The sequence below is a fragment of the Desmodus rotundus genome, chromosome 6 (assembly GCF_022682495.2).
Source record: "Desmodus rotundus isolate HL8 chromosome 6, HLdesRot8A.1, whole genome shotgun sequence".
Taxonomy (NCBI): Eukaryota; Metazoa; Chordata; class Mammalia; order Chiroptera; family Phyllostomidae; genus Desmodus; species Desmodus rotundus.
The window spans coordinates 223,092-234,453 of NC_071392.1; the positions used below are offsets into that span (position 1 = coordinate 223,092).

Sequence of the window (11,362 nt, forward strand, 5' to 3'; positions counted from 1 at the left end):
TGGGGTCTCCCTCCACAGGAGGGCCCAGCCCAGGTCCATCCCATCCAGCAGATCAACACCAGCTAAGGGTGAGGCTTTATTTATTCCCAAAGATGAGCTGCCTCGGTGCCAACACAGCAGGAATAATAGCCGGGGCCTCTGGACAGGCTGCCCTCCTGGCTCAGGGGCCCAGGCCTCCCAGGTCATCATCCTCTGCCCCAAAGCCCGAGAAGCTGATGGGCTGGCAGGCCAGGCTGCGCAGGTTCACGAGGCAGGCAGTCTGTGTGGCGCTGAAGTCCGGCACAGCCACCAGCAGCACCGTCTGGTCCTCAGGGCCTGCAAAGGAGCCACGCGGGGACCCACTTTAGGTTCTGGGTGAGCCCTGTTTCAAAGGGAAGTCACCCAGGTACCCAGCAGTAAACACCGTGGGTGTGCTGACCACACAGCTGCTTTGGACCAGAAATGACAAGGGCTGAGGACACCACAGAGGCCAAAGTCTAAGGTGACGCTGACCAGAGGTGGACCCCACCACACAGGCGCGGATGACATCAGCCCCTGGCTGGCACGCTCAGGTCACCAGCGCCAGCTGGGCCTGGGGCTCCGGTGCGGGTTTTCTTCGCTGGGAGCCTTGTCCCCAGCCGAGAACAAGTCCCTTGCACCAGCCCAGGCCTGGGGCCCCCAGAAGACAAAACTCACCTCGGATGACTTTGGAGCCAAAGCTGGGGGTGTTGCCGCAGAAGTAGACGTGCGGGCACTCCAAGAAGATGAACGGGTCGGTTTTGTAGAAAGGGTAGCAGCCTGGGGAAGGAGCCTGTGGCTGAGCCCGGGGCTGCGACTCCAGGGGGACTTCCAGAGCAGCATCAGGCCCTGAGGCTTTTCCTCAGACAGGCCCCACCAGGCCAAGCACAAACCCGCGCCGAGGACCCTCTGGGCAGCACGGGGACCAGCAGCCTCCCTGCTCTTTGGTCTCACCCCACGTGGCAGAGTCCCATCCATTACCCAGTGTGTCGGGGGCTGTGGGGCTGATGTGACGGACTCGAAGGGTCCACTCCAGGATTTCCAAGTGATCCTCCATGCTGCTGTACCGGAAAATGTCACTCACATTCTGTCCAGCTGTGCCTAGAAATCTGCAAGACAAGGCAAGCTAACCCCTAGCCCAGGGGCTGATACCCACACTCCTCCCACACAGCCAGGAGCTCACCTGGCACTTGTGGGGGGTGTCCCCAGCCACCCTTAAGAAAGAGGCCAATTGAGGTGGGTAACTCTCCCCTCCCAGTACCACTGAGGCGAAAGGCCAGGGGTCAGGGTGGAGTGTGGCTGTGCTGGTACCTGACTCCGTCGATGGTAGCCTGGTAGGGGTTGGTGACCAGCTGGAGCGTGGAGTAGGCAGTGGCCAGTGGGAACATGCAGGGGTGCAGGGGCTGCTGGGGGAGCGTGTAGTTGGTCGGGTCGAACTCTCCTGGCATTACGTCCACAGGCACCGAGGCCTGGAGGGCACAGGGCAGGGGGGCCTCAGGGCCTGGCGCCCTCCACGCAGCCCCACAGGGGCCCTCCCATATGCCTTCTCCGTCTTGCCTTCTGGTGCCCACCAGCAGCCTCACCGAGTCCAGCCCCACCCCACCAGCCCCCAGCTCTCACACTCAGCTGCAGGAGGATCTCATCCAGCATCTTGACAGCCTCCACACTGGCTGCCTGGGTCTTCTTGGTCAAGTACTTGGCCTAGGAGTAGAGCCCATGCAAACTGTGAGGCCCCAACCGAGCTTTAGATCAAAGGGACACCCCTGACCTGGATCCCTGGGCTGGGAGAACAGCAAAGCCCTCCCCACGGGGGACAGAAAGCAGGGCCTGTGTCAGGGCGGGCCCCAAGCAGAGGCGGTCCTAGCATTGCTGCAGGGCGCCACCCACAGGCCTGGGAGAGCCTGTGCCCGACCCGGGGGAAAGACGGCTGCTGAGACAGATGGGTGCGCACCTTGTTGATGGAGTCCCTGCTCTGGGTGCTGTGGCTGAGGAGGTTCCCAGCAAGGATGACCCGGGAGATGTGGGCGGCACTGCACTGCTCCCCCTCGTCCCCCAGCTGCCCCGTCACCACGTCCACCAGCAGCTGGGTGCCCAGCAGGCTCTCGCCCCCGCCTCCACCCAGGCCCAGACCGGACACCAGCAGCACAAACCTGCAGGAGAAGGGGGATCCTCCTGGGGGCTGTGACAGCAGGCACCCCCCGCAGGTGGGCCACACGGAGCCACCTGTGAGCCCTGCAGCTAGGATTCCCCTGGGCCACTGCCCAGGACCCCAGCACCCGCCCACCTGTCCAGGTCGAGGGGTGGCGTGGGTGTCTGAGAAGCCAGCCCTGCGAAGCAGTGGTCCTCCACCAGGAACTTGCCGTCGTCTCCCACTGCGCCCAGCACGGCCAGCACCGTCCCTGGGAACGGCAGCGTCAGGCCCCAGAGGGGAGCCCGAGGGACCACCTCTGTTATCACCCGAACGGCAAAGTCCGCCAGTTCTCTGCCGTGCTGGAGAATTCCCCACTCAGGACCTGCTTCCCAGGATCACTGCCTTTGGGAAGAGGAGGAAGGACTGACCCCTTCCCGGGTCTCACCCGCTGCCTGCACCCAAAGCCAGGGCTCCAGGAATGCAGGTGTGTGCCAGCGCCAAGATGCCTGGGCCGCCCCTCCCCACCCCCCACCTGTGACCAGCTTGGACACATCGATGGTGCCTTCCAGTCTGATGCGCTGCAGTTCGTCTTCCAAGATCAGCTCGTCATCTGGGTGGATGTACTTGCTCCGGGGAGGCTGGGGAAGCAGGTTGTGCTGGAACGCAGGGGTGAGAGGCAGTCTTAGAGCCAGAGCCCTCCAGGACTCTATGCCACCTCAGTGAAAGGCCCCGTGGTGCGGCCCCTCCATGGGCAGGCGCCCAGCCCCGAATCCTGGGTCTCAGGGAAGTGGCCCGTCGGTGTCCCCAGGGACATATTCTGAAGGAGGCACCTGCGGGCTGTGCTCTCACCTCCTCGCTGACCTCCCGCAGGATGGAGGGCTGGAGCGGCATGGCCTTGAAGAGCGTCCCCACCACGCAGCACTTCTCCCCGGGCTGCAGCTCGCACAGCTTCTTTACGCGGACAGCAGCGCCTGGGCACAGGGGCCGGAGCTCAGAGCCCACCGCTGCCCCCCGCCCCAGGGCACTGACGCAGGGCTCACCGGGCACGGCAGCTCAGCAACCCTGGGTCTGCCGAAGGGAGAGACCACCGAGGACATGGACCCCCTGGACCTAAAGGATCCCTTGGCCCCAGGAGGACAGGGGCACTTGGGATGTGGATGGGCCCTGGACGGGTCCTTCTGAGAGAGGCAGACACACAGAGAAGGCAATGGGAGGACAGCGCCAACACGGCAGTGACGTGGCCCCAAGCCTGGAACACCAGTGGCCACCAGGAGCTGGAGGAAGCAGAAAGTACTCTCTCTCCCCTGGAGCCTTCGAGGGGGTGCAGCCCTGCCGACACTGGCATTTCAGACATCCGCCTCCGCAGCTGGGAGAGAATCAGTGTCTGCGTTAAAAGACGCCCAGTTTGTGGCTATCATTACAGCAGCCACGGGAAACTAACTGAGTATTCCCTCACTCACAGCTAAATTATCCCACTGGTTCTTAGAAAGAGAAATCTGCTGAGTCTTGACATAGCCTGTCCTAAAAATATAACAAGTTCCTTTAAGAGTTTGGATTCTTCCAAGCGCTCCACAAATGCTATATCCTCTGAAAACAGAGATCCCTCAGAATCAAACTTCACACCCCGACCTACCCCATCCTGCTCCCTGCAGAGCTGGAGCGCCTGGGGCCTGGGGCCACCATGGGGGAAGCACCAGGGATGCATGAGAACAAGGCTGGTCCTCAGGGGTCTCTGAGGCCAGGAGTAGGGTGCAAGTTCCTGAGGGCCCATGGCTTTGCCAGACCCCTCCTGCCTGGAATAACCAAGAACATGCCACAGACCTGCACTAGGGGAGTGGAGAAGAGTAATTCAGAACAAGATGAGGACGGCGCCAGCACCGGACGCTAATGCCAGGCACCAGTGGGAACCAGAGACCTCGAAGCCCCAGCATCCAAGCCCACACTCAGCTCTAGGCAGCTGTGCCCAGCACTGCACAGAGCTCCCTTAGCCCTGACAACATGTCAGAGTAGAGGCTACCGTCCCGCCGTGTGGTTGGGGAAAGTGATGAAGTGATGTGTCCTAAGCACCAGGCAGAGCCACACAGCCTTGTGCTGAGGGCCGGACGTCTGTCTGTCCAGGCGCGTGTGGGCACCAGGTGTTCACTGGAGGGAGAGACCACAGTGGTAAACGAGGGATCAGCCACTGTGACTAGTGCCACAAACAGCAGCTAAGACAGAAGACGTGGAGACGGCCCTGCCGGTCGAGGTGGCCCCTTGGAACGCATGGCATTTAAGTTAAGAACCTGAGGGAGCAAGCCAGGCAAAGGGAAAGCCACGGGCAAGGAAGAGCCCAGTGCATTCAGGAAACACAGGAATGCAGGGCAAGCTGCAACTCGGGCTGAGCTCTGGGGAGGACCCCTGGTCGCACCAGGAGTCACGGGGAGGTGTTTGGGGTGAAGCATCAACAGCCAGGCAGTGAGTAAGACGCTGCCCAGCCAAGGCCCCGTCCGTCGGGGCTGCTGTTGGAGTTCCCGTGCCCAGGCTGTGAGCAGAACGAAAGGAGCAATTCCATCTCTGGGGAGTTCTGTCACCAGCAACATGGCTGGAAGAGAAATCTGGTACCAGAGAGGGTGCTGCTATAAAGCATCTAACAGGTGGCAGCAACACTGGGCCGGAGGAGGGTGTCCCTGAGGTTTCTAGGAAAGTGAGGAAAAGGCCACTGAGAGCCAGAGGAAGGAGACCCGTTTGTGGCAGGAGGTGAAAAACATTTCGCAGGCAGTAAAGAAAACAGAAACTGTCTTTAGTGGATATGACAAGCCTAAAAGACCTGGACCCAGTGTTCTCTGGCTGCCTGTGATAAAATGAAGGTCCAACCAGTTGTCCTGGTGGAATGGGCCTGGGCTCCCAGGCTTCCAAAGCCTTCCAGGTGGGCCGGGTGCAGCCAGGGCTCAGACCCCCAAGCCTGGTGCTGGCGGCAGCAAAAATGAGTAAGACAGGGGCTCAGCTACACAGTTTCAGTTTAGAAACATTAACAGATTGATCAAAAACAACATGGAAAGCCACTCTTATGAAGAGTGAGAAAGGGGTAATGCAGCATCACCCAAAAGTTGAAGGTGGGGCGGGTCCTGCTTCACCACCAAGAATAACTTAACTGCAGGAGAGATCAAGGATGAAACATGTTAAAAAAAAAAAAAAAGATTTGCATCACCCAGGCATTGATCTTAGGAAAGACAGAAGAGCCCAAAGGACAGGAGGTTCATGCCCCACAACACGGGAGGCTGGGCAGAGAAGTACAGACATCAGTGAGCCCCGTCCCCGCCAGGCCTTGGCTCCAGGAGTGGTGCCTGGCCTGCCACACAGGGTGCCCACTGCACTGAAGATAAGGAAAGGCGTTTTCCTGTGAAACATTACTGTTACCACCAGAACTGAGCCCTGCCTTGTCCCAGCCACTGAACCATACCTAACTTCAAACCCACCAATTCCCTCATTTAATCCTCATCAGAAACTGAAGCTTGAAGAGGTTAATCTCCCGAGGTTACTGGGAAGTGGGATAAATGAGTTCCACCAGGTCACTCAGACATTTCTAAAATACCCAGGTACCTTCTGGGCTGGGGGGAGGATGCACTTCCCCACACGGGCCACTTACCCCACTGCTGCTGGGCCCGGGTCACTAAGAAGGGCCTCATTTGGATGAGGCGGGTGGCATAGATGTGGGCATACTGCCGGCTGAAGCTGCGCTCCCCCAGCCGGAAGGGCTGTGAGGCATTGGTGTACGTTGCCACGGGCACGCGGGCAAAGGTGGCGTTGCTGGCTGACGGTGGGCACAGCAGTGTGTGGGCCCTCTGGGCAGCTTGCTCAGAGAACATGGTGCGCTGGGAGTCCAGGCCGCTGGCCCAGGCCGGGGAGGAGGTGGTCACTGTGAGGGCACAAACACACTGCTGCAACCCCTGCCCACCCCCACGCAGCCACGCTCCTGGTGTGTCTGCACCGAGCTGACCATCCGGCACCCACAGGCCACCGGGAAAGGAAGGGAAGAGCTGCAGCCCCACCAGGTGAGGACAGAGCTGCTCCCGGGAATCAGCTGTGTTGGATAACAAGGTCCCACCCTGCAGCCCCTTCCAAAGAGGGAGAAAAGGAAAGCTAGGAACATGTCTCCCATCTGGAGCTCAGGTGTCCATTGCCTGCTCCACACCTCCACCTGAGCAACCACCAGGGTCTCAGATCCACACGCCCCAAATGAATTAATTCCTCATCTGCCCCATCCGCCGGCTCCATCTCAGGGCATGAGGCCAGATATGCCTACCCCACATCAGCCTATTATTAAATGATAAGAATAAAACAAATGTCCGTCCTCTGCTCAGAACTCTCCAAAGATTTCCCATTTCACCGAGATCTGCCCCACCGGTCCTGCCCTTACGTCTCCCGAACGAAGACCCATCGAGTGGCTCACTCTCCCTGTCTTTGCTCATATCTCACCTCCTACAGCTGCAACCCTCCCTCGCACTCTGCTTCTTCAACGTTTGTTTTTCCTGGCATTTACCTGCGAACAAACGGTACGTCTTAAGTTTATTGTCTGCGTCCTCGAAGAGAACACAGGCTCCGGGGCAGCAAAGGCGTCTGACCCCGTCCCAGCAGCAGCCACAGCCACTGATGTGTGCTGCAGGCGTTGTGTCCCAGCGGGCTCCCCAGGGCGCGCGAGGAGTGGCCCCGCCATGCACGGGCCCAGACTGGGCCTCACACCGCTCCTCCTTCTTTCACTACAGCTATGGGTGACCTGTGCCCGACCTCTACCGGGCAGATCTGGGGCGGAGTCTGAATCTAAAACTTTCAGACCAAACCTGCAGACTCGGGAGCTGCACCCCGGCCGCAGTCCCGAATGGAGCCCCGCCGGCCCCCACACCAGCCCGCGCTTCGGAAAAACAGCAGAAACCCCGCGAGACGACGCTCAGTCCGCGTGTCCGCGGGCCACCCACAGACCCAGGCCCACCTGTCCCCACGCCGCTCCAGCCACTCTAGACGCCTCTCACCTCGCCGCGCGCTGCATCCGCCAATCTGCGCGCCCCACCCGCCTATAGCTACATTCCGCCAATCGCCGGGTGCCCCTCTGAGTTCATCACCGCGGGACTCGCCCACTGCTCCGCGCCGCATCAGCCAATCGGCGCGCCCCGCCCGCCCATCACCACCTCCCGCCAACCGCGCGCACCGCCTCCCCACCGTCGCAATCCTCCAATCAGACCGCTCCACCCCACTCGTCGCCTCGAGCCTCGTCCCCTAGCGCTGCGCTTGCGCGAAACCACGCCCCCGTCCCCCGGGCAACCAGGGGCGGGCCGGTAGCGGGATCTGTGTGCGTGCGTGGGCATTGACCACACTCTCCGTGGAGGCTGCTGACTGTCGTTCTCGTGCTGGTCAGGCTGGTCGCCACGCTAACCCAGGACACTCCGGGCTCCAGACTCTGGCGGCCGCCGGTGCTGACCCCAGAGAGGGCAACCTGAGTCCGCAGGCTGCTCACTGGGGGAGCGGGTGCTCCGCGCGGGGCCCGGGAGGGCCGGATCCTGGGGTCCGGGACTCCGGAGTGGGGCGGCCCGGGCAGCGTGCGGCGGAAGGTCCTCCGCACGGGCTATAGTCCTGCCAGCTTCCGCGTGCGCTTCCCAGCCCAGCCCTCACCGCCCTCCTCCGCACTGTTTCCCACCGCCAGCGTCCTCCCGGCTGCCTCGCTGCGGATGCCTTTCCCATCTCCACGGACCTGTGGGTTCCTGAGCGAGCAGGGCCCCTCCCGGGAAGCCTGGCGCCATTCCCGCCACGCCTGCCGCTCATTCCCAGCCCCATCTCTATAAAGTGGGCAATGACAATGGATGACACTTGAAAGCCCTTGCTATAGACCTGACACTGTTCTGAGTTCTTGGCACATTAATTCACCTGATCCTCGACCTTTTGACAATGAGGAAACTGAGACACAGAGAGGTCACACAGCTGGTGAGTAACAGCTGGACTCACACCAAGACTGCCTGACTCTATAACATGCGGGCTGGGCCTACCCATGATCAAGGGCCTTTGGAGGTCAGCTGGTTATACACCCTTCCTGACATTGAACAAGACATTTGTCAAACACCCGTGCACTGGAGTCTGCCCTCCGAGGAGAGTGTCTGGCACAGGAGAGTCTCGGTTCAACTACTCTTTTTTGCGGGGGAGGGGGATGCAGGCAGTGTGCTACGTGTCCTAAGAGCAGAGCATTGCATCATTGCATCCTCCCACAGCCCAGTGCAGCAGGTGGTATTATCATTTCCGTTTTACAGAGTGATTCATCATGGCACAGGGGCCCACAGCCAGGAAGCAGGGGCCCAGGGCTTAGACATGGAGCTGGAGCTGTGGCGGCCCCTCCGCTGCCGGCAGGCCTGTGTCTGGCACACAGCCACGCCAGGCACCGCTGGGGGCTGCTCCAGGGCAGGGAGAGGAACACCACACCTTCGATAACGCCCCCTCGCCTTGCTGTCAGGAAGGATGGAAAGTCTGTCTACGTGTTGACTTTCCCAGTCTCCCTGGCAGCCATGTGTGCTGATGAGATCAGATCTGGCAGAGACAGGAGAAGTCTGGCAGCGCTGGGGGGCTGGGCTTCTGAGAAATAGGCTTTTGTGATAAAAGGGAGGGGTACAGCCGGCTGCCTGTCCACGTCTCTCTGTCGTGCCCTGGAACTCGAGAGAGTCCCGGAGACGCGGCCCGAGGACAGCTCAGCCACTGGACCAAGACCAGCAGCACCTGCTTGCTTCTTAGTTCACAGCAAAAAGTGAACCCCATCTGCTGTCCCCACTTTGGGTTTTCTGAACACGAAACCAAAGATGTTCTGAAATGAAATGTGTATGTAGGCGTATGAGAGGGCAAAGGGCTCCCAGAAGGCTTAACAGAAGTGGTACCTCCGGGATTGGGCCCCTCAAAATAAGTGCAAGGGCTGGGAGGGTCCTCTGTGATGCTCCCGCATGTGATTTTATTTTACATATTTTTATTGTGGTAAAGTGTGTATAATGTGAGAGTCACCATTTTAACTGTTTTTCAAGTGTATGGTTTGTTGACATTAAGTACATTCACATAGTTCTGCACCAGAAGTTTTTTATTTTCCAAACTGAATCTCATTAAATGCTAACGCCCTGTCAACCTCTAATCTACTTTTTAAAACACTTTTCAAAAAAATTTTTTAAAGGTTTTATTTATTTATTTTCTAGAGAAAGGAGGAAGGAAGGAAGGGGGAGAGACGTCAGTCGGTTGCCTCGCACACACCCCCAACTGGGAATCAAACTAGAGACCTTTTGGTTTGTAGACCGACGCTCAACCCACTGAGCCACACCAGGGAGGGCTAATCTACTTTCTGTCCCTATGAACCAGTCTATCCCAGGAAGCTTCTAGGAACCTCATGTGAGTGGAATCATGTAATAATATTTCTTTTTTTAAATCTGGCTAATTTCACTTAATACCCTCTAGGTGCACCCATGTTGTGGCATGTCTGAGAAATCCCACTCCCTTCCAGGATGAACGATACTCCGCTGTGTGTGGACACCAGTTGACGCTTCACCTGTCAGCGGACACTTGGGCGAGTAACGCTGCTGTGTGCACTGTGCACGGACTCTGTTCGAGGCCCTGCTTGTCTTTCTCTCGCGTGTGTGCCGAGAGTGGAATTGCTGGACGGACTGGTGACGCCGTGTTTAACCTCAGGAGGACCTGTCGTACCATTTCTCACAGTGGCTGCACCATTTTACACTCCCACCTCCAGGGTCGAGGGCTCCCATTTCCCCACGTCCTCGCCAGCGCGTGTTGTTTTCTGGGTTTTGAAACAGCAGCCGTCCCGATGGGTGTGCAGTGGTACCCACTGTGGCTTTGACTTGCGTTTCCCTGGTGATTAGTGATGCTGAGCATCTTTTCATGACTTGCTGGCCATTTGTAAATATTTGAAGAAATTTTCATTGAAGTGCTTTACCCATTTCTTAATTGGGTTGTGTTTTGTTATTGATTTTTAGGGGCACTTTATCTATTCTGGATATTAATCCCTTGTCAGATCTGTGATTTACAATTTTTTTTTTCCATTCCATGGATTTCTTTTTATTCTATTGTGTCCTATGCAAGAAATCATTGCTTTCCTGCTATGGTTTCTTCTAAGACACCAGAAGAAGAGTTTTACTGTTTTAGCTCTTAGGTGTAGGTCCATTTTGAGTTAATTTTTGTGTGTGGTTTCAGAGAAGGGTTCAACCTTATTCTTTTGCATGTGGATACCTGGTTGTTCCTTCCACAGGCCAAATGATAAACTTGTGAATTTAGCGTGAAATGAAGGAAAGTCGTCACTGTCCCTGAAACATTTATGGCACACTTACCTGTGAGAGGAAGGGAGCAGGGCGGGCCTGTGCGGGGCAGGTGGCGGGGCTGTGCCTTCCGGGGGGTCCCAGTCCAAGCCTCACTGAGACAACACAGCAGGAGAGAGACATGGCGTGCAGGATGAGGTCACATCACCGTGGGGGGGGGGGGGCGGGGAGGCAGGGGGCAGGGTAGTGCCGAAGCCTTCTCAGAGCTAGATGGGGTGGGGGTGGAGGAATGGACCACCGCTAGTGAGTGTGGAGGCGGAGGCCTGTTCGGGGAATCTGGGAGCAGGTTGGGGCTTCTGAAAACCAGGCTGCTTTGAGTGGTTCTTTGGTCTTAGGACACAGTGGCCTTAGGACCAGAGGGCAGCCATCCTCGTGGCTGTGGGGTGGCGCACCCTGTGTGGGAGGAGGCTTGAAGTGACACCTGGGCCCTGCAGTCGGGCAGCCCCCGCTGCAGCACAGTGGTGGGTGAAGGGCAGGTGTGCCCTGGTTGTGGCCCCCTTAAGTAAAGGTGGGATTAGTTGGGTTTCGGGAGCTCACAGAATTGGGGGGTCAGAGCCGGGACTGGGAGTGATGGGAACTACGGGACGGAAAAGGAGCTGGGAGCACAGTGATGACCTCCTGCCTGGAATTCTCTGACCTGACGCCAGGCCTGGGGTGGGCGCCCCCGGCACTCCCTCTGCCCTCCAATTACTGGCTCACGCATCCTGCAGAGGGGACCCAGCTGGTGGGGCCAGGTGCCAAACGCCTTCTGTGTGGCTGTGGTCTGAGCCCTGGGCCTCTGCAGGGATGGTTACCAGGAACTCCCTCCACCCCCAAATCAACCCAGGCCAAGGGCCCCATGGGAATCAGTGCTATTGGAAAGGGGGAGCTGTGGGGCTGGTACAATGGCCCCTGTTCACCACACACTCCTCCT

The 11,362-nt window shown here is 58.6% G+C and overlaps 1 protein-coding gene and 1 long non-coding RNA gene across 7 annotated transcripts; one reads left to right on the forward strand and one right to left on the reverse strand.

Moving 5' to 3' along the window:
- Positions 1–63: 63 nt before the first annotated feature.
- On the reverse strand, positions 64–7,210 carry POLD2 (DNA polymerase delta 2, accessory subunit). Of its 6 annotated transcripts, none has more exons than XM_024563119.3 (12): positions 7,135–7,209; positions 6,584–6,647; positions 5,754–6,023; positions 2,978–3,099; positions 2,661–2,784; positions 2,282–2,396; positions 1,949–2,147; positions 1,618–1,698; positions 1,309–1,466; positions 979–1,106; positions 676–777; positions 64–315 (listed from the first exon to the last, which is right to left on the reverse strand). In XM_024563119.3, the coding sequence occupies exons 3-12, from the start codon at positions 5,971–5,973 to the stop codon at positions 161–163; spliced, it is 1,404 nt and encodes a 467-aa protein (XP_024418887.1). In that variant the 5' UTR covers positions 5,974–6,023; positions 6,584–6,647; positions 7,135–7,209; the 3' UTR covers positions 64–160. The 6 variants fall into 6 exon arrangements, with proteins under 6 accessions (XP_024418887.1, XP_053783044.1, XP_045053351.1 ...); XM_053927069.1 differs by having other exon boundaries at positions 7,095–7,184; XM_045197416.3 differs by lacking the exon at positions 7,135–7,209 and adding an exon at positions 6,946–7,081.
- A 260-nt stretch (positions 7,211–7,470) lies between these two features.
- Positions 7,471–10,066, forward strand: LOC128781213 (uncharacterized). The gene is made up of 3 exons (XR_008427127.1): positions 7,471–8,080; positions 9,322–9,511; positions 9,624–10,066. It is a non-coding gene; the product is annotated as an uncharacterized lncRNA (long non-coding RNA).
- The last annotated feature ends 1,296 nt before the right edge of the window (positions 10,067–11,362 follow it).